The following is a 21,151-nucleotide window of genomic DNA, read 5'->3' as shown; positions in this document are numbered from 1 at the left end:
ATATAATTTTAGCATCTATATTAAATACAAAGACACGTTTAATAGAAAAAAGGGTGCAGTGGGTGGTTGAACCGAACTTTCCCGAAGATAACCGAGCATACCCGATGTAGAAGTTTGTATAAAATAATATGAAAATACTGATGCCGGATTCTTGTAGTTGTGTTTAAAACCTCTACCCTTATATATGCATTCATGACTGTGTGTATTTGTGTGTGTGCGCACACACATATATACGTATATATAACCAAGGGTGGGACTATTTTTGCGACTGCGCATCAATACCTTATACATTGAAATTCTCAAGCTTTTCGTCTCTCTTTCACTCTCTTATATATTCTCTGTTACTCTTTGGCGCTTCGGTTGCTCTTGCGCTCTCGCGGTTATTGTTCTCTCTCACTGACGGGTTTAATACTAAAACGTTGGTTCGGTAGATACTCGCGCTGGATGGTTGTCTGCTTACTACAGCAAGCAGAGAAAGAGTAAAGAGTAAAGACTCGGTTTAATTTTCGCCGACGCATTAGCAGCGTGCAACTCAAATAAGTAACATCTCGATTAAATTTACATTTATTATTATTATTATTATTTATTTTATTATTAATTATTATTACAAATTGTCATATTATATATACTCATATATATGTATATATTCATATATTTGTGATTTTATAGTTAACTACAAGTAATTGTTTATTTACTGAATTTTCAATGAAAGTGATATTGTAATTTTTTATATTTTGAAATTTAATTAATTTTTTTATTGATTGGAAATTTTAATTTAATTATAAGTGAAAAATTTTAAGTGGAGTGGAGTGAAGTGAAGTTTGAGTTGACGGATGCTGTATCAGTAAATTGATTGTAAAAATTATATATTTTTTTTTTATGTAATGGAAATTTGAAAATTTAGCGATCGGCGAAAAACTTTTTGTTTGGAAGTGGAATTTATTTAAAAATTTGAGAATGTGGGGGTAAGTTGGATGCAGAAATTTTTTTAATTTGAGATTGAAAAAGGGGTAAAAAAATTTTTGAGATTGAAATTTAAGAGAGAGAGAGATAAATAGAAGGAAGAAGGGGTAGAGAATGAGGGAGAAATGGTATTGAGATTTTTTTTAAAATTTTTGTAATTTGTGAGACGGGTTTAGCGATAAAGTTGAGGAAGAAGATGAAGAATGAGAAGGTGGTAGTGAAATAAAAAGGAGGAAGATATAAAATGAAGAAAAGGATAAAAAAATATATAATGAAATAAAATAAAAGAGGGCGAGGGTGAAGAGGCATGAAGAGAGAGGAGATGGTTTTAAGAGGAAAAGAGAGGGAATGGGCTACGAACAACACCTGCTCTTTGGGTATGCGCGTGCGGCCCTTTATATATATACATATATATGTACACATATATATATTCCTTTTACGACCTCACGAATCTCGTCTGAGGTTTATTTTACCGTTTTATTTTACAATTTAAAAAATTTTGAATTAAAAGATTTTTTAGATTAATATATATATATATATATATACATACATTTGAGTATTGTATATATTTAATAATATAATTTGTTATGAAAAAAATTAAAACAAAAAAAAAATTTTTTCAATTTCAAAATTTTCCAACTTTTTGAAAAAATTTTAGAAACATAAGGTTGTGGGTACTCTTTCTAAAGGAAATGTCATACCAAACACTGTAAACAAGTGAACAATTTCAAAAATCTCGTTACTGCTGTTACAATATAAATATATGATACTAATTTTGAAAATTTTAATTATTTAATTACAATGTTGTTAAGGATTTTATGCTCTAATTGACTGTCATTTCTTGATTGACAATCGAAGCCAGAAAAAGTTTTATATATTTATATATATAAATATCAGGTATACTTTCTTGTTAAAATCTTTATTGAGTTAGTTGTTTTTATTACATAACTCAATTTTTGTATAATATAATACATATATACAATAATTAATTAATCGAGTTTAAAGGAATTTAAATTATGATAGGACAAGAAGTGTGATAATTTCTTACTTAAAATATTTGCGTGTAAAAATTCTTAAGCTTTATAAATATATAAATATAATATAATATAAATCAGTGAGTAGGGCTTTCTTATACTTGAGTTACTCTGCACCTGCCAAGTGGTCGAGCAAGTATATTTATATACCCATATATATATAAATATATACTATATAATTAAAAAAAATTTTTTTTTATTTTAAAATTTTACTAAATTTTTAATTATATATATATATATATATATATATATATATATATATATATATATATATATATATATATATATATATATATATATTAAAACTTAGAAAAGTTAAAGTTATGAAAACAAGGGATGTCGTGTTAAAACGACATAAAACATGATAATAATGGGATTAAAGAATATAAATACAAAGTAATAAAAGAGTCAGGTAAAATGTAATATATAATTAAAATAAACGGTAGTTATTAGTTTTAATTTTCATAAAATGTTATGATTATTTTTTTTATTTTTACTTTGAAAATTTCGCGAATAAAAAATAATAAATATTGAACTTTAATTTGCGCGCCTTTTTTATATATTTTTAATTAACAGAATTTAAAAATAGATTTTAGTAGAAATCTTATAAATAGTAATCGATATTTCACGTCAATAAGCCTCTTATATATTGACTTTTTGAGTTCTTTCCTTAAGTAGTTTAGAAATTGAAATTACCGCGGGTGTGAGTACAAAAGGTCGACAGTTCGAATCTATCTCTCGGTATTTTTTTTTCGAGTTCATAATTTCTTTTTAATATCATATTATGTTTAATGAATATATTTCGAAATATCTAGTATAAAAAGAAAATCTATATATATACAAATATCAAAATGATAATAATAATAATAATAATAATAATAATAATAATAATAATAATAATATAAAAATTTTGAATAAAAAAAAGTTTACTCTTAACGTCAAGATTTAAAATATATAAATATATATTTTTACCTAATTTTCATTAAGGTTACTCCAATTCCCCCTATTATATACTCTATATATATATATAGTATATATAAAGTATATAACAATATAATAAAAAGAAAAAGTTTAGAGGGACGATTTCTAAAATTAGAGGTTTTAACTTATATACTATCTATACTTATACTTACACCCCTTATATATATATTATATATACATAATCTTTAAATATCAACGTCTATATCCATTCGATTCTCAACTTCCGCATTCATTAAAAATAAAAAAGTGTTTTAATTAAATTTTTATAAAATACAAATAAAAAATTACAGCAATTTCTTATTTTTAATTTGAAGAGAAATTTTTAATGTATTTTTTTTTTTTTTTTTTTGTAAATTTGTTGTACAATATTGATGAGAAATATAACCTGATATCGGTTGAGACAAAATGGTCGTTTACCATCTTGGTCTTTAGTCGATTGGAACCTGATCACCCTGAAGCTATTGAATAACGTGCAATCAGCCATGTGATTCACTTTTACTTTGTTATCTCTTTACTCCTCATTTCTCATTGTACTTAAGTACTTCAATAAAAATTATAATAATATAAAATTTATCTTCTCTTGTTATTTTACATCCTGTTATATTATTCATTCAATACTTCCTCTACTTTCTGGTTTTATCAGTCGTTATAACGTTGCCATCACGATTCGTTACAAAGGCAATTCGGAATTAAAATTTTTTATTTAAATATTTAGCAATGGGAATTTTAAATTATGAACAGACAATTGTTATGTTTCATTGTAAAAAAATTATAAAGTCTGATTGACTTGATAATCGTGAATTCTGTCTGAGGTTGTGGGTAATCTTTTCAAAGGAAATAATAAAACATGTCTTAATATACAGTTAAACATAATAAAATTTAATTACAGTCAAAAATTCAAAATTTTTTAAATTCTTTCCATTTTACCCCAGGGTTATGGGTACTCTTTCCAGAGGGAATAATGAAATATATCTTGATATGTAAATAAAAATAATGAAATTTAATTACAATCAAAAATTTCAAATTCAAAAATTTTGAAATTTTTTTCATTTTACCCCAGAGCTGTGGGTACTCTTTTCAGATGAAATTACAAAATATTCCTCATTTCGAATTTGAAAATAGTAAAAATTAATTCTAGAACCCAAAATTTAAAAACGATATATTTTTCAAAATTATTCAAATTTTTATTATTCAAAATAAAATAACGACTCTATCCAATTACCCTACTTCTCTAATATAATGCAGTACAAGACTATATTTTAAGACAAAAATTTCAAATCCAAAATTTTCTCAAAATTACATTTTTTTAATTTTTTATTTTTGACCCGGCTTGTGAGTACTCTTTCCAGAGGAAATCATTCCCCAAGTCCTAAAAAAACTTCTATTCATCAATTACACCAAATTGTCATATTTGTGTACTCGCAAAAAAATATATAAAGCATAAAAAAAAAAAAAAACTAATAATTAAAACAACAGTACTTGACGCGACTGCTGTGATTTACAATGCAATGCATCAAGTGAAGAGCCACTCGGTCAGCGTCACTGATGTCTAAACACATTGACTCGTGCCCCCTCCTTTGCCACTAGCCATGAGCGATGCTCTGACAAGGGGTGGGGGGTATTTAGCTTTTATTCACGCATTAAGTGAAGTTCAGTGAACATCGAAAACGACTAGACGGAGCGTCATGCTTTCTGCTACCTCTATTATAAACCCAGACTACGGACTACTCCCTAATACTGACCTGACCAGCGATTTGCTTTCTATCCTAGTATGTTGTGTCTACCGTCCAGTGTGCAATATCCACTTAACAATATGTACTTAACCATGCATATATATATATATATATATATACATATATATGTACGGGTGAGGTTATATTATATAGTAAGGTATTATTGAGACGAGCATACCACGAACCACGACCCTTTTACGATATCCCAGTACAGGATGCTCGTGGCATCGGAGTATCGCCCTCGTACTTGCTATATACGTATCGATCCACTCGTTTAGTTGTATAGTATAGGCTATACGTACCAGTAGGTACTGAGATAGTAGATTCAGATTGTAGGTACATTGTTCTTCTCTCTATACTCTCGTACGAGCTACGTGGACAATTCTCATGTGGACCGTATACTAAACCGTAAAGGACAATAAACTCAACCGTTTTACTTACTTGCTTCTTTATTTTTTTATCTTTTATTCGATATATTTATTCATTGAATTCCATGGGGTAAAATAGGCCGTTAATAATATTTTTTTTTATTTATCAAATAAATTATCGGCAATATTGCTTTAGATAAATTTAGCTGATGAAAAAAGACAAAATGGTTTTTTTTTAATTGACTTATGGTGCAAATGAAATTGATTTGAAAATGTGGGAATTATTTTTAATTATCGATTATTCATGGCGGATTGAATATTGATATTAATAGTCAATTTTAAAGTAAAATTATTTTGAATATTTTTAATAAATTATCAGATGTGTATTTGAAAATTGGATAAAAAATTTAAAGTTAAATCGAATATTTAAATTTGATAATTCGAAAATTGACAAACTCGAAATGACACCAATAATTCGAATAGTGATATTTGATTAGGTTTGAACCCGGCTCATCGCTAATTAACTTTCGAAACTAAGAAATGTACAGTGAAGAGGAGGAGGCAAAACGGGGTAGTCTTCGAAATTTAAATACGTTAAAGATTTTTTTTTAATGATATTCAAAGTGAATAGAAAAAATTTTCAGCGGCCGTTAAAATAAAAAAATTTAATTTTTTTCCGGGTAAAATGGGGTACTCCCTAATAAGGTGAAAAAAATATTTTGGATATTGAATAAATTTGATTGATTTTTTTGATAGTAATTTACAAAAAAAAAATTACAATTCATATAATTATTGGATGCGAAGGAAGAAAAAAAAATTTTCCAATAGTTGTTATAAAACGAACGTCATTTCCATTTTTCGACCGACACTAAAAAGTTTAATAAAAAAAAATAAAATAATCCTCAATTTTATTTACAAGAGTGATTTTGGAATGTTAAAAAAATAATTTTTTTTTTTTTTAATTTTAGGGTTACCCCATTTTGCCTCAACCTCTTCTAAAATGTCTATATTCAACACTAAAAAATTTCTTCCACTTCAGTATCAAATTTCAAAGTCGGAAATAAAAATTTTCAATATTTTTTATTAAAAAAAAAATTTTATCAAAAAACCAGAAGATCAAAATTTCTATTCCGGTAATGAAAAATTTTTTAACTGTAAATTAAAAAAAAAAAATGCTTACATCCATCAAAATTTGTCTTAAAATGGAGCTTCGATATTTCATTAAAAAAATTTCTATCACTATGGTCATTTTAGCCCAACTTACCCCAATAATTATCTACTATAGAAAATGATAGTCTAACTCTTTATGAATATACCAACAGTACTGATGTCTCAATTATGCTATAGTGAAAAACGATATCTTGGGTACTAATAATGATGATTGATTATCTTATTAATTAATTAAGAAAACTTAATAACTGATAACATTGATCGTGATTTATTATTCAATCCCCAAATTGGTGAATCACTCTCTCTCTTTCTTTCTCAAAATAGGATGAATCACCATGTCTAAGGGCATATATATATCTATAAATATATAACGGCCATCTATATATGTCTATATGTATAAGTATGTGTATAAACACGTAAAGGGGAACTTTGAACCCGAGAATCTGCGTTTACGTTCGCATGGCAGGTTTACCCCTATGGTATCTTTGGAGATACGATGGCATGACTACCCATGACATGACACACACCCACGCCCCTATACATACATATATATGTATATATATTGTCATACATATTTTCCTTGTTCCGTCTCACTTTTCCCCTTTAGCAAAATGGGGGAATCGTAACACGTAAGACGTTTTCCTCTTCTTTATGCGTTTGGGCATCGATTTTCTTGAGATTACGCTGGGGGAATACGAAGTTGAGCGTTCGTACAGTTAGATAAATTTTATTTTTATTTTACTATATTTTTTATTTTTCGTAGCTCGTAAATGCATACTGAGTGTTTGCTTTAGAGTGTCATTGCCCTGTGATAGCAAATTTTATTTTTATCGATTTTTTTAACTTGATGGACATATTGATATAAAATATGGGAATTAAAATTTTAAATCAGAGTTTAATAATTTATGAGGTTTTAGGTATTTTTAAAATGGATTCTTGATGTTGAGGAAGTTGACTGAAGAGCGTGTTGAATTTTTTAGTGGTTAAAGGGTTAATGAAATTTTTTTGAACGGCAGGATGAAATAAATAAATTTCAAGGATTTTTTAGTTGTTTTAAATCAAAAAAATAATCTTCTATTGAATGAGTATCAACAACATATTTTTTTTGAAAATGGCGTTTAAAAAAAATTCAAACTACATGTAAAAAAAAAAAATAATTACTCCAAAATTTTTTTTTTTTATTTCTATGTTTAAAAATTTTTAATTTCCTTTCACATGAGTACCCACATCAATATATTTTCACTACATAGAAAAAAATAAAAAATTCAAACAAAATTATTTAAAATCTGAAAATTTTCTTTAAAATTTTTTTTTCACTTTAATTTTCTATAAAATTGAATTTCCTTTCAAATGAGTACCTACATTAATATTTTTGATACAAAATTCAAAAATTTTTTTCTTCAAATTTTACATGTCGTAAATGTACTGAAATCTAAAGTTGATATCTTCCAAAACAAATAAAAAAAAAAAAAAACAGAATATAATAACCTGTGGTGCTAATTAAATAAAAGTTAATCTAATAATTACTCATTAGCACGCGATTAAAGTGATGGTAAGTGTTAGGGTCCCGCATATTAAATATTGTTACTCGTTATAATTGTAATAGAGTAAATTGCATTGTCTACCAGGACATAATACACTTGAACATGATATGAGTGGAGTGGAGTAAAAAAGGGAGAGTTTTAAAATATAAAAGTTAAAGAGAGATTGAGGTATGAAGAATAATACAAGTAAGAGGGAGAAAGGTAGTTCATACATTTCAAGTATGTAGTTCCCTTATATTACTCAACACCCAACACTCAACACTTAACACCTATTCTCTTTCCATGGCCTTTCTCTCTACTGACTAGACTCTGACACTTGTTTTTTTTTTTTTTTTTTTTTTTATTTTTAATATTTTATTTTCCCTTTTTACTTTTTAAACGTCAACTTAACTCTACACGACTCTTACTTATGCTCTATAGACGCCCTAAGAGAGAGTGTCATTGCGTGCACTCAACAGTAAAGAACTAGAAGCCACTTTGCTTAAGCCGTCTTTTATTTTTTCACCTATTGTTTTTCCCAATCGGGGCGTTATACAAAAGCTTGAGCTTAACATTCTTGTGCCCTCGATATCTACAATATTTATTTTAGTTATTAACGGGACAAATTTGCCGGCACTCATCAAAAGAATTTATTAAAATAAATTTATCGATTAAAAAGTAGGAAAATAAGAAATATAAAATTTATTAGATATTTTTATCTACTGATCAAAGTAAAGTGATGTTGGTACTCATTCGAGAGGAAATTTAATTTTTTATAGGAAAATTATAAAAAAAAATTTTTTTCATAAATTTAAAAAATTTTAATTTTTATTAATTTTCAAAATTTTAATTGTACTGTCAGTACTCATTTTACAGTAAACTGAATTCTGATACGATAGAAAAAAAATTTTTTGTCGAATTTAATTTTGAAAAATTTGGATTTTTGAATTTTGAATAAATTTTATATTTAAATATATCGATGTGGGTACTCTTTGCAGAGTAAATAAAATTTTGAACATGATGAAGAGAAAAAAAAATTTTTTTTCAAATTCTAATTTTTAAAATTTTTTCAAAAAATTTTTTTTCAAAACCTAAGATTGTGGGTACTCTTTCCAAAGCAAATTATAAACCAAACACTCCAGTACTATTCAAAAATAAAAAAATTTATATGCGTTTACAATATATGAAAATATATATTTAATTACAGACAAAAGAAATTAATAATCAACTTTAGAGTCAATAATTACTTATAAGATCAATGCAACAAAATTTTGAATCCTCATTTATTTAAAAAAAAAATTACTACCCTTGCATAAAATAAAAATAAAATAATGATTTATAATTACAGGCTATCAAGTAACGTAAGCATGTTACGCAATCCAGCGAGAACAAAGACCTCCCAAGCTCATTAGTATATTTTAAAAAAAAAAGAAAAAAAAAAGAATAGATACATATGGAAAAAATTATCGAATTACTGTCATTATCACAATCGGTAAAATGTCGATGACAGGAAGTCTGATGGGTTACGAGAACAACAATGAGATAAACCAACTAAAATGTAATAACAAAAAATACCAACAGAAGTCAACTTTAATAACGGCATCGTCAACAACCGCACCGTTACCAATGACGTTAACAAGTACCACAACAATGATTGCTTCAACCCCAATAACAACAACAAATGTTAATACTACAACAACAATTAATACCTCTGTCAATAAACAACGGGAGTATGCCTCTAATTTACGGCGTAGTGAACATATGGCTAATAATAACAATAGTTCACGAAATAAACGAGAAACTTGTAATCGCGGTCATGCTAATGGATTATGGTCTGTTTGGTATGGAATATTTGTTGTTACATTGCAAGCATATATTGCAACAAGATGTGCTAAACGATTTGTTGGTAAGAATTCAAATTTTTTTATATTGTTTTTTAGAGAAAGAGAAAATAAAAAAATTTTATCCCTGAAATTACACCAGGTGGCATTTTGAGCCCAGACTATTTTCGATTGATTTTTTTCAAATTTTTCCGCTGAAAATTAGACTAGTCACTGCCTATTGAGATCATCCCGTGAAAAATTAATCATATATACTTTTTATATAGGCATCTATGACATATATGTAGCATATATATATATATATATGGCCATGTATGAAATTTAACCTATATATGGATTATATGTGCTTCAAATATGGATCATATAATATATATTCTATTTACGGGCATATATGGTGTATATATAAGTCATATATGTAGCATATATAACTAATTGTCATATATGAATCATATATGACGTATATGGATCATATAACATATATGGATTATATATGAACCATATATAGACTATATATGGCATATATGTGTATCATATATTATAGTGGTTATATATGGCATATATTTGGACCACATATGTCATATATATGGACCATATGTGACATATATGAACCACATATGGTTTATATGACATATGGATCATATATGACATATGGACTATATCTGACACATATGAACCACATATGGTTTATATTACATATGGATTATATATGACATGGACTATATATGACATATATGGACTACATATGACATGTATATGGATTACACATAACATATATATGGACCATATGTGACATACATGAACACATATGGTATATATGACATACATATGGATCATATATGCTTCACATGAATCATATATACTATACATGGGCATACCTGATGCATATATGACCAATTTGCATATATATAGCCTTATATGATCTGTTTTGCACAGGTTCAAATTATTTCTATATTTTTTTTTAGTACTGAAAATAAAAAAATGGCGCCTACTTGAGTGAAAAAATTATTTGTTTTCTAAATCGAAAAAATATTACATGACCAAATTTGAAAATTTTTTATAGAAGTAAAAAATATGTTATAAAATTTATTAAAAAAATTTTTAAAACCCTTGAGTATCGGTATTTTTTTAAGCTGCGGTCAAAATGTCACCGTATAAAGCCTACGTAATTCCACAGACGTGTGTAATTTAAGAGTTTCGGCCATATGATATTTTTTCCCTATTCTCTGACAAAATTTATCAATCGACATTGATCTTAAATAAATAAATAAATTAATTACAGCATATTTATCATTGCCATGGCCGACGGATGTGCAACCACCAAAATTTGAATTACATGTCTGTATCGTTCTAACGGGAACCGGCGTACTGTTGCTACCGATATTGTTAGCAGCGGCATTTTTAAAGCTGGGTAATTTAGCCAATGATGGTATTAAACTCGGCAGACATACTAGCACGTGTACACGTGATCCACCGGCAACTTTATTGGGTAATAATGCTGTTGACAATGGTACATATATATTTATTATCGGCTATTAATAATTATTATATATTTATTCAATATTAATTATAATAATTATTATTTTTGTAAGGATTAGCTGGAAGTTTATGGAAACATGGTGGACCAACTGCAGCATTTGTACATCTTTGTACAGCAATGTGCTTTTTATTACCATCATTATTAATGGAAGCACGTCTCATTTATGCTGGATTTTTACCAAAAGGTATTTTTAATTAATATATATTTTTTTTTCTAGACTTTTTTCTTCGACTTCATTTAAAAAAAAATTTTTTTTAATTTTAAATTAAAATTTTCAACGTCTCTATTTAATCCAACCCTTCCCTATATACATATATTTTTAATGACATAATAACAATTATAAATAATATTTTTTCAGATGCAATTTGGCGGACTGATCTCGATTGGATAGTAGTCCACCGCGATCGTTTAATTTACCTAAACTTTATGAATCCATCCGGCAATATAAATATAAATAATTACACAACCAACAGTACTTACAATAATAATATAAATATCAATAATAATAATCCATTTTTAATAACAAATATCGAAGAAAGTAATTTAAATAATGATAATATTTTAAATACTACTAGTGGATTTAATGCAACCAATCCACTTAATTTTACAATATCAAGTACTACTAAAATAAATAATAATAATAATCGTGGATCGACTGAATTTTTAATAAAAAATGATCACAGTGTAGCAACTAGTCCGATACCAATCGCAAGAAATAAAAAAGTAATATACATAAAAACTCGTGATTTAAATTTAAATGACAGTAAAATTGACAAAGATGGAGATGTAAAAAAAAAAATAAATAATATGACTGCATATAATTTACCATATGTGATAAATAGTATTTCGGATTTAGACCGCATTGAAACTGATACTGATGGTAATTATTTAAATTAATTAATTTTTTTTATTTTAATTAAATAATAAAAAAAAAATACTCCAAAAAAATCAATTTAGAAAAAATTAAATTTTTAGTGAAACTATTGATTTTAGAAAAAAAGTTTTGAAATAAAAATTGTAGGAAATTTAATTTGCTACAAAAAAGGTCCTTTAGTTCATCAACGTATCTTTGATAGTTTTGAAGTTATAGACAAAATAAACAGGAGATAAATTAATTTAATAATTTCACATATTTAAATTTATTTTTCTAATCAAGCAGTAACTTCAAAATAATTGAGTGTACGTAAAAATTCAATAAGACCTTTTTTGTAGAAAATTTAATAAGCTAAAAAATTGTCTATGTACACTTTTGTCGTATCTTCGTTAGTTTGTTTAGAATTTCAATTTTTTTACTTCTACTTTTAAAATTTTTATCTCAAGTCAACTCTTCTAGTCTTGGCCCTAATTACCCCAAGTTAATAATTGTGTACATGAAAGTAATGACAAAATTTTTTTAGATGATACCCACGATGAAAGAAAAAATTTTATAAGCCTCGAGTACTTAAATTATGCAATGGCACTCGCTGTTTACTCAGTTCGATATCCCGCAGTATTTTGGTCTTGCAACAAAGCCATTGGTACAATATTTAGTATACAATTATTTATTAATTCTGTACAAAGTTTGATAAGTTATGCTGGTATGTCCGTACTATATAAAGTAAGTACACATAATTAAAAATTTTTCATACAAAAAAAAAAAAAAATTCAACGAAATTTCAAAATAATTAAAAATTCATAACTTTGAATTAAATTTAAAAAATTTTAAATTAAAGTTACGAATTATTAAAAGTTTTCAAATTCATGTGAATTTTGTTTTTGCAGTTAATTAATTAATTGATTGAATTATTAATTCATTTGGTTTCATTTTAAATAGGTACAAGTATTAGGGCCACATAAAGTATTAAATTTAGTACGAAATCGTGTCCAGCCGACACCAATTTACTCAAGTCGTTTACAAAAAGTTGTGACAAATTTATTCGGTGATACGACACATTTATTACTTAACCCACATGTCACACTAGCATTATTTGCATTATCATCTTTGTTGATTCTATGCTCAAGTATGGTGACTTATCTTTACGCTTATGGAAGGTAAGAATTTTTAAAATTATTATTTTACTTATTAATTATTAATATTATTGTAATTAATTATTAAAAATTTTAAATTTGTTATATTTAAATTTTTGTAACCGAAATTAGGGAAAAATTGAGTAATTAAATGAATAATTTTTTTTTTAATTAATGGATATTCTAATTCGCGGATCGCGGATTTTTATTAATGAATTAATGATTGAAAAAATAATTTGGATATAGGGTTGTGGGTACTCTTTCCAGAAGAAATTTCATGATAAACATGAAAATATAATTGAAAATTATTTAGATGAACTGAGGGGTAATTTGGTCATAGCGTTTTTAAGGAAAATGTTTTTTTTTTTATTAAGTTTTTAAAATCTAAGTGATATGGGTATTCGTGACTGAATAAAATACAAAAATTAAATAATCAATTTTTTTTAAATTAATGGCTATTTGATAATTTGCAAAAATTGCGGATTTTTGCTTACGGATCGAAGATTGAAAAATTCTTTTGAATATAGGGTTGTGGGTACTCTTTCTAGAGGAAATTGCATGATAGATATGAAATTTGGGATGAAAATTGTATATAATGATTGACGGGAGTAATATAGACTCAGAGAGTATTAACGAAGAATTTTTTTTTCTGAATTATTTGAATTAATGATCTCATAATTATTTAGAAAATTTTAAGTATCTTGAATTTTCAAAAATTTCCTAATGAGGGTCTTTAAAATTATAGATAATTTTTAGAAAAATTCGATTACTATTGCCTATTTTTTACTTGCACATATAGCTCGTTTATTCTCATAAAACCTTTACGAGAAATTTATAAGAATCTATAGAATTTTATAAGATATTCTTAATAGGAAATAAATATAATTTAGATGTACGTTGATCTACAGTGTCTACCGAAATCTGACTGTTTCGAAAATTAGATTCACTTTGTACTCTTAGCAGATCTATGAAGATCTCATAATTGCCAGAATTACTTTATTTAAGACGCGTGTAAAAAAAATTGTTAAAGAAAGCTTAAAAAAATGTTGATTATTATAAACTTCAAAACGTCACACAATAACGAACTTTTTTTAAACGACTTTCAAACTTTTAAAAATACATAGAAAAAAAATTGACTTAATACTGCTACAAATTAACATTTTTCAGTGCAAAATACGTTTAGAAAAAATGGTTTCGAACTATTTCTGAAAATTTTTCGTTTCAGCATATCTTGATAATATTATGAATTATGACATTTGTTGATTTTTCTCTTACGTTTTCAAAAGTTAAAAAAAAGCTCGTCGTTGTCTCACGTTTCGAAGTTTAGAATAGTCAACACTTTTAACCTCTTTGTAACAGTTTTTTTCACCCGGAAAAATCAACAAAAATCTGTGACAATTTCTGTAGCCTTAATAAAAAAATTTGTTATCTGTAATTCGTCGATCTGCGCAGATCTGTGAAAACTCAATAGATCTTTATAGATAGATTTGTAAAATTTTCGAAGATCTTCGGAGATTTATAGAGATCATATCATACATCAGAAATCATTGACCTACTGCCAAAAACTAAATTATTTTTTCCCTCAGGTAGAGTAAAATTTTTTTGAATAACATTAATAGTTTTAGAATTTTCGAAAAATTTTCAGATTAATGTATTTTTCAAGAGTAAATAATTACAAACACAAAAATTTATCATTATTTCACGAAAAAAAAAAAAATGTAATACTTAATAAACAATTAATAATTCCAAGTCATTATGATTAATTTTTCAAAGATCATCAAAATCATTTTATAATCATTCTAAATCATCAGAACTAAGTACTGGTAATTCATTGTTACCATCTATTATAAATTTATTAACCAATTCATCATCAATATATTCACTTAATTTTATTTTAAAAAACTGACCTCTAACCTCATATTTATAAAACTCATTAGATATTATCCAATTAACCATATTCATTCCGCTATTATCCACACATACATTTTTATTAATGTCCTCATGTGTATGATACTGACAGACGAAATTAATATCATTATTTTCAACATAATTACACTCTTCCAAACAAATAACGTCAAATTGTTTAATATTTGCCACAATTTTATTCAATAGATTGTAATAATTATAGTTTTTAACATAAATTGTTTTAATATCATAATGATTCAAAATTTTACTAATTTTTTTATTTAGACGTAATAATTCATAGTTACCATCTTCGTACTTAATTCCGAATTCATCATAATAAATATCATTGAATTTGTTTTTGACTATTTCATTAATAGAACTACTTGAATCATATTCTGGTTTAGTAACATATAGTTTATGATAAATGATATTGCCATCATTACTTAATCCACGAATACTCAGTTCTTTAATTCTGAATACAGTATCATAATCATAATAGCCACTAAAATTAATAACTAATTGCATATTTCTACGGGATCTTCTTTTCTTCCATTTACGGTACACCAACCAATCAGCCATTAATCTAGCGTTATCACCCGCGCAATAATTATTTGCTTTATTAATATGATACGGACAATTGGTTTTAGTCAATTCGTAATTTTCAGGAAAACCTATATCACTCAATAATTTTATTTTATTACAATTGAAGTTACTGTCATTGATAAAACTTATCAATTTAATTAATTGCTCACCATTTCTCACATAAGTCTTACTATTTTTATTAATCACTCTTTTTACTTTTTGACGTAATTGATTCAATTTATAGGAACTACGAGTGTCTCTGATACCGAATTTATCAATAAAATCTTTGTAACTATTATTGTCCGATTGCAACGGAATAGAAAGCAATGGATCTTTAATAATTATGACTGGTTTATTTATCACTGTGGAATTAAATAATCGGCACATACAAAATTCTTTTATTTCAAATTTATTACTGCGATTATAATAACCGCTAAAATCAATAACTATTTTCATTATTATAAAGTTATATTTCTTCTAATATAACGATAGTAAAATAGAAAAAAATGAAACTCGGTTTAAATTGTCTACACATGCCTGTATTACCTTCACATAATATAACTCATTCATTCTATAAAACCTCTATAAGAAATATATGAGAATCTATAGGATTTTCCCAGGCAGCATTCAAGTCGGAATGACTGCTTTAGAACTTCTTTTTGAACGCGTCCTCAAAAAGTCATACAATGTCCTCTTAAAGGTGTCATTTTTAAGAAATCTTAATTAAGAGTTCTCGAAGACTCCATAAATGACGTCAGTTTTTTGACGTCTAAATGCATTCTTTTTTTAACTTCTTTATGAATTCGAAATCATGAGTTCCATAAAACGGGAAAAAATAATTTAAATTTCGCAAAAATTTATTTGAAAAAATGAAAATTCCATAGAATATTTATTTTTTTACTAATAAATTTTTAAATTTCTAAATAATTAAATTTTTTCATCATCTAAAAGTTTTAAAACGTTTTGAAACGTTAAAATAAAATTACAAGGTGTAATTTTACTACAATGAAATTATTTTATGCTACTGAACATCAAATCTTTAAAAAATAAATAAATAAAAGCTCAATATTTTATCTATATATATATATATATATATTTTTTTTTTTTTTTCAGATTCGCAACATTTTTAGAACACGAACATCAACGACGTGTAATAATATCAAAAGAGGGCCGGCGTAATAGCTCAGGCTGGGCTTACTTTACTCACTGTGCAGCACTATGTGTTTTTTTAGCTCTTGTAATATGCAACGCTCCACTTCTGTATGATTATACTGTTGTATACCGCGGAAGTCTCGACGGAGTAATATTAGCATGTATACTCGGTACAATAGCCCACTTGTTTTTGTGGTTAATATTCTGGTTCTTTTTGACAATAAAACGTAATTGGATTTTTAAAGTACGGGTAACAATAGCACGTGCTACTGTTCGTTCAGCCCGGTCTGTTAAATTGGTAACGGACGTTGATTTATTGTCGTGTAGACGAAAAAGTACTCATAAGAGTAATTCTAGTAATGATGATGATGATAATGATGACGATACGTTAATTGATCATGAATTAGGCAGTGATGCGCCTTTATTAATTGTTGGAGATGGTAAAACTTATAGTATTGCTGAATCTTCACCTAAAAAAGCTATCATGTGTGTTATTCAAAAGGCTATTATTGAAAGAAAAGCCAAACAAAATGAAGGTAAACAATTTTTTTTTCTTTGATTGATTGTTCAATAAATCGATTAATTGATTTTTAATCAGCGATTAATCGATTGTTTTATACATTAATGAACGAATAAATTGAAACAATTTTTTTTTGTCATCAATAAGGATTGGGCGCCACAGTTAATCGTGCGTCAGGCGAAACAAGCTTAGACGGAGAAGAAGAACAAATATACTGGCTAAGGCCAAAATTACGGCCGTCACCAGAACAATCACCCAATGGTGGAACAGGTGGAGCATCAACATTAGACAAAAGTTGGCTCAACAAAAAGCTCCGGCCAAAAGTGACATTTAATGATCTGCCTAGTACGTCTGGCTCGCGGTAATCTATCTATTTTCTTGGTGTCGTTGTTTTTATCGTTTGCTTTGTGTGTTCTATTATATTACATTATTCATTAATCACTGCATGTTCTATTAATTCCAACTTTTGGGCGCCATTGCGTTAATAATTCCTGCTTTAGCCTACAGTGATAGGGAAAGCTTCAACAAAATTCAATTAAACCGGCCCTGGCGCCCACTAACCCATCAAAGCACTACTAAATCATTTGCACGTTTTCGGTTTCTATCTAACATTTATGATTAACTATCTATACTCTATTCACTGTCAAATTAATTTAGCGCATAAGTCTATCGGTTGATGAATTAATTAACATGATTAATGAACTTATAGCAATAAGGGAAAAAGACGAGGTAATACCGAGGGTGGACCAGACGACGATGGTGATTATGCCACGTTACGTGAGTTACCATTAATGACTGGCATCGACCCCGCTGATGATTCGACATCCGAAGAAAACAAGGTAAATATTAATCTATTAACCAAACCTTTAACTCATTAATCAAACCCTCTATTCATTAACCAAATCTTCAAAACTTGACATTAATACCTATTAACCATTAACGATTAACAATTCTAGTTACTGGAATGCGTTAATGATGATCAAGTGACCTATTACGCAAGTGGTAACCGCGATCTTCACCCATCAGAGGGCGACCCATCTCCACTATTAACCCCAGAGCCTTTACCTGACCCAAATTTACCAATCGTTCCTGTTCCTTTACCGATTCCAATGGCTGTAACTAATGAATTAACCATCGCCTCTACGTTATTAACAACATCTAGTGCTGCACCTGTTCTTAATTACGATGAAACTGTCGTTAATGACTCTATTAATCATCCATTACCTCAGGTACATAACCTACTGGTACCAATAGCCGATCCTATTTAGGCCCAGTAATTAATTAATTATCCATTCGCAGGCGAACGGTCTTCCAAGATGTCTACGACACGCGGATTCAGGGATGTCCCAAGACCAATTAACTCCTCGGTCAGATTCATCAAATTCTCCGGCAATCGAGCCTTTGACAAATGGCGTCCATCCAGTGCCAAATTACGAGATTATAGAACGCAGCAATACTTCGTCCAACAGCGAGTCATCAAGCGGTGTCCATTCAAACATAAGCAATGTCAGTAACTCTACCAACGTAAGTCACCCCTCGATAAACACGCAACAATCACGTCGCGCTACCAGCGTCGATGATCTTACGGTAACGGATGGTTATGGGGATGAAAAATGGCGGAGTTGTTCACTGCAACGTGGCATCCAACCGCCTAATCAAAACTATAACTCCCCAGGACCTGGTTCTGGGCAGACCCAGTTCACTAAATTCAATACGATTGATCGTAAATCTTCAAAAGGGGGTCCATGCCCAGCAATAATATTAGAAAATACCTCGGAGTCAACGGTTGTGATACGTCGGCGCATGTCACGTCCTAAATTACCCGAGTCATGGAATCCAAATGACCCGGAGCCATTTTCTCGCAGTACTAACATGCGCATGACGTCATTTACTGAAAATAGTGATATAAAGAGTTGCATTAATGGCAATGCGTCGGCAACTTTGCCACATTATCCAACCCAACCAATTGTACCAGCCTATCCGCATTGTTCGACAATGCCGTTACCACATGGTGTACACTCTGCTAATAACGTCAGCGGCGCTACTGGGACTGGAGGTAGTTGTGGTTCAGTACCTCAACAAAACTCCGTACCTATTATACCTATTGGCGCTGTAAATCATACGACATTACCGACCACTTTGGCGCCAAATCCCATTAATGGTCGGTGTAATTTTCCTACCAACAACCAACTGGTTAATCAGCCAGTTAATGGAGGTTATGTAAAAAGATACCCAATAAATAATGTACTGCCAGTACAGACGCAGCAGTGGTCTTTACCCACTGGTCATCACACTTTTCCGCAGCCACTTCAGAACAAATTTTTCGGAAGTAATGTCGCTAGTGTAAGAGTTGCTGATCGTGACTCAGCTAATTTTTCAATGGCTAGTAGTGGGGATTCAGATATTTGTCATCATTAATGTTAACGATTAATATGGCGCCCATAGATTGGTCACTAGTTAATCTCATCGGAGTATAGGGTTGTTGGTACTCGTTTAACAGGGAATTTTATGAGCTTTCATAAAATGAAAAGGGTTTTTTGATAAATGAAATTTTTGATGTACTCGAATGGGGTTTTTTGGATTTTTTAATAAAATATTAAGGTTTTTAAGATTTTTAATGGGTCTAATGAATTTTTATGAGTGTTTTTAGAATGGGATTAAGGATATTTTTTCACGCCGAGTTGAATGAGTACCAACATCGATAGGTTTGGATAATTATTTATTTTTAAAATAATATCCGTATCTAGGGTTAAATCTTTTTTGAGTGAGATTTTTAGGGTTTGAATATAAGGTTGTTGGTACTCGTTTTCGAGGAAATTTTATAAGCTACACGATAGTATAATATTTAAATATAAATATATATATATATATATATATATATATATAAATATAAATAATATATAAACGTAATAAATAATTACTAAAAGCTTTCACATCCGTACCAATATATGATTTTTGTTTTTTTTAAATATAATCTAAAGCAATAAATTTTAGGTTCAATGTGTGTATATTTTTTAACTACAGTTTAAAATAAAAATGACTTCCATATTAATAGTAACAAAAGCTCTCTGCTGACATATATCTAAACATATCGATATAAAATATCCGCAAGAGCAATAATTTTTAACGTATGTTTTATTTATCGAAATAATTATTTTTTGAATGATCATCCAGCAAAAAAATCAATTTTAATATTGAACAGTAAATATATAAAAATATTTATTTTTTAAATCATCAATTTTTTTGACATATCCATTTTCAAAAACAAAAAAATCGTAATAGATTTCTAGAACTTTTTTTTATTTGAAATTTTAAAAAATTGAGTGAGATAAAGAAGAATAGAATTTTTTTTTACCATGTGCTTTTACACGCATATATTCATATATGTGTGTGTATGAATATAAAAATATATAAAATTGCGATTGATCAATATATATTTATATAAATTCAATTAATTACGCACAGTGTATAGCAACGGACAGCACAATTGATGATAATAAAGAAAAGACAAGAAAAAATGACAAAAAAATTAGTAAAAAAAAATATTAGAAAAGCTGAAAACTTATATATATTTTTTCATAATCTTTTTGCGACAGAATTATTATAATATATACATATATATACATTATACATATAAACGTATTTATGTAGTTGGAAAGTTATAATTTTTCTAATTTCATTCATTATTAAGAGGGCAAAATGGGTCTTTTTAAGTATAGTATTTTTTAATTACTATCTAAAAATATGAGATATAAATAAAATTTTTTACTTAAAAATTTCAGCGCAAAAAATTTAATTTTTTTTATTTTTATTCAGATTTTAAAATTTCTTAAAA

The 21,151-nt window shown here is 27.9% G+C and overlaps 2 protein-coding genes across 4 annotated transcripts; one reads left to right on the top strand and one right to left on the bottom strand.

Annotated features, from left to right (window-relative positions):
- The first annotated feature begins 436 nt into the window (after positions 1-436).
- Positions 437-20,254, top strand: LOC103580910 (protein tincar). 3 transcript variants are annotated; one of them, XM_053738637.1, is made up of 12 exons: positions 437-965; positions 9,121-9,678; positions 10,893-11,120; positions 11,209-11,334; positions 11,509-12,030; positions 12,548-12,747; positions 12,964-13,181; positions 16,758-17,332; positions 17,464-17,677; positions 18,026-18,155; positions 18,273-18,545; positions 18,616-20,254. In XM_053738637.1, the coding sequence occupies exons 2-12, from the start codon at positions 9,270-9,272 to the stop codon at positions 19,732-19,734; spliced, it is 4,014 nt and encodes a 1,337-aa protein (XP_053594612.1). In that variant the 5' UTR covers positions 437-965; positions 9,121-9,269; the 3' UTR covers positions 19,735-20,254. The 3 variants fall into 3 exon arrangements, with proteins under 3 accessions (XP_053594612.1, XP_053594611.1, XP_053594613.1); XM_053738636.1 differs by having other exon boundaries at positions 11,203-11,334; XM_053738638.1 differs by lacking the exon at positions 18,273-18,545 and having other exon boundaries at positions 11,203-11,334.
- On the bottom strand, positions 14,894-16,121 carry LOC106693329 (uncharacterized). The gene has a single exon (NM_001414856.1). The coding sequence runs from the start codon at positions 16,098-16,100 to the stop codon at positions 14,952-14,954; it is 1,149 nt and encodes a 382-aa protein (NP_001401785.1). The 5' UTR covers positions 16,101-16,121; the 3' UTR covers positions 14,894-14,951.
- Positions 20,255-21,151: the final 897 nt, after the last annotated feature.

Source organism: Microplitis demolitor, chromosome 4, assembly GCF_026212275.2.
Source record: "Microplitis demolitor isolate Queensland-Clemson2020A chromosome 4, iyMicDemo2.1a, whole genome shotgun sequence".
NCBI lineage: Eukaryota > Metazoa > Arthropoda > Insecta > Hymenoptera > Braconidae > Microplitis > Microplitis demolitor.
The sequence above is the reverse complement of the archived record's forward strand: the minus strand, read 5'-3'. Positions and strand labels throughout refer to the sequence as shown.